The 2,160-nt window shown below is 37.4% G+C and overlaps 1 protein-coding gene across 1 annotated transcript; it reads left to right on the top strand.

The window, feature by feature from the left end:
* The first annotated feature begins 506 nt into the window (after positions 1 to 506).
* Positions 507 to 1,731, top strand: LOC141676716 (transcription factor MYB78-like). Its single transcript, XM_074482421.1, has 2 exons — positions 507 to 672; positions 770 to 1,731. The coding sequence occupies exons 1-2, from the start codon at positions 525 to 527 to the stop codon at positions 1,567 to 1,569; spliced, it is 948 nt and encodes a 315-aa protein (XP_074338522.1). The 5' UTR covers positions 507 to 524; the 3' UTR covers positions 1,570 to 1,731.
* Positions 1,732 to 2,160: the final 429 nt, after the last annotated feature.

Here is a 2,160-nt window from a genome sequence, read left to right as displayed (position 1 = left end):
ATCCTGGAATGATGTACTAAATTTTTTCAATATTAATCCATGTACACATAACGTTATAAAAAAAGGGAAAATTTGATGTTTAAATTGTATGTTACCACTGTCCCTAGAAAGATACGCAAATATAGATAGACATGGCGGAGTCAAACATATAAAGAAGTTTCAAATAGTGGAAGGTGTGTAACAATATATAATTAGAAAACGTGTTCATAGTGGAATCTAATTAAATTATCCTCTCTGAAAACCAATACTAGTTGTCATTGCGGCTACTGCTTCTCTCACATGTCTCTGATTTGTAGCGCATAGATAATTTGGTCCGCTCAAACTTTAGATTACGGCTGTTTGAAAATAAGACCCTCCTTATAGTCTCTCCATTTTTGGGCATCTCAGCTATATATAAACTCCACTCCCTCTTTGTATTCTACTTCAAATTTCAATAACCCTCGCACTCTCCCTCAATAAAATAATAAATCTCTTACTGTCGAGGTTCACAGAGTTTGAAAATATAGTACCATATAAGGATTAAGATGAACGGCATAAAAGGTGATCAAGAAGAGATGATGACGACAGAGGAGGTCCGGCGAGGTCCATGGACAGTGGAAGAAGACTTCGCACTCATGAACTACATTCTTCGACACGGCGAAGGTCGCTGGAATTCTCTTGCTCGTTCTGCTGGTACGTACGATAGTTTTACATTTACTATTTATATAGCAAGTGCTGTTTCTGTTTGTGTCGCATTAAATTTTTTATAATGTTAGAAATGACTGTGCAGGTCTGAAAAGAACCGGAAAGAGCTGCAGATTAAGATGGTTGAATTATTTACGTCCAGATGTTCGACGTGGAAACATAACTCTTGAAGAGCAACTCTTGATTCTTGAACTTCACTCTCGTTGGGGCAACAGATGGTCAAAAATAGCACAACGTTTGCCAGGAAGAACTGACAATGAGATTAAGAATTACTGGAGAACACGAGTCCAAAAGCATGCCAAGCAGCTCAAGTGTGACGTGGACAGCAAGCAATTCAAGGACGCCATGCATTATCTCTGGATGCCAAGGTTGGTAGAAAGAATTCAGGCCGCCTCGGTCGCTTCAGCAAGAAGCTCCACTGCCTCCTCTGCGGCCTCTGTCTCCACCAACACCTCTGGCTCCGAAAACACATACACCACAAATAATATTGGTTCAAGTACTGATCAAGTCATGACAGTAGTGCCCCCTAGCACTCTCAAATTTGAAGGCACCAGTAACTCTGTCCAGTTACTTGAGCCTAACAAATACAATTTCACACCCGAGACTTCTTGTCCCACGACAACAACTTCATCCGATTCTTTGGGGCTATCACAAGGGTCCTCATTTCCTGATCTTAGTGAATATTCTTGTTACAGTTATCCTCCTCCTCCTCCTCCTCCGCCGCGGGCTACTAATCAACAAGAGTTCACAGAACCACTGATTAGCCCCTGTGGCTACCTCAGGCAAGGTCTCAACCTTCAAAATATCGAGCAAACCAATTCGTTGATGGGATGTGAAGACTTACTGGACAATTTGTGGGATGTTGAGGACATTTGGTTCAATTAGACAAATTACAAAGTTTAGATGTTCATAATAAAAGTTAATTTAGATTTAGCTACTTACTTGACACACACATATGATGTAATCTAAAGTCACATTTTATTGTAAGTTACTAATAATTTGTTTTATTTTATTGTTGATTAATTTCTTGAAACTGAATCGGGATTTTTAACTAATTATAAATCTGTTGTACCACTTTTCAGTTCTCCTTTCCTCTGTGACGCAAGATTATTTTTGAATATCAGGCTGCCTATATCCTTCGTCCGATATCAAAAATATGCGACTACAATAAACGTCAAATTTAAAATATAAAATAATTTCTTTACTAAATTGATCATAATATATAATTTATAAATTGACTACTACTTAGGAAAGTCTATTGGTGTGCTAAATCTTGTTATATTTTTATATTACAAAAAAATTTACAAAAAAAAACCTAAACTGCATCCATCTTTCTCTTTACAACCGCCTCACTCTTAAACATCAAAGCCTGCAAGGAATCCACCGGAATCCACCGGTTAAATCAGTGAAAACCCCCAAATATTTTTATTTCTTTAATTTGTTTCTTTCAATAATTTTCTTCTTAGGGAAGAATTT

Source organism: Apium graveolens, chromosome 8, assembly GCF_009905375.1.
Source record: "Apium graveolens cultivar Ventura chromosome 8, ASM990537v1, whole genome shotgun sequence".
Lineage (NCBI taxonomy): Eukaryota > Viridiplantae > Streptophyta > Magnoliopsida > Apiales > Apiaceae > Apium > Apium graveolens.
Note: the sequence above shows the minus strand (reverse complement) of the source record. Positions and strands in the feature narration are given on the sequence as shown.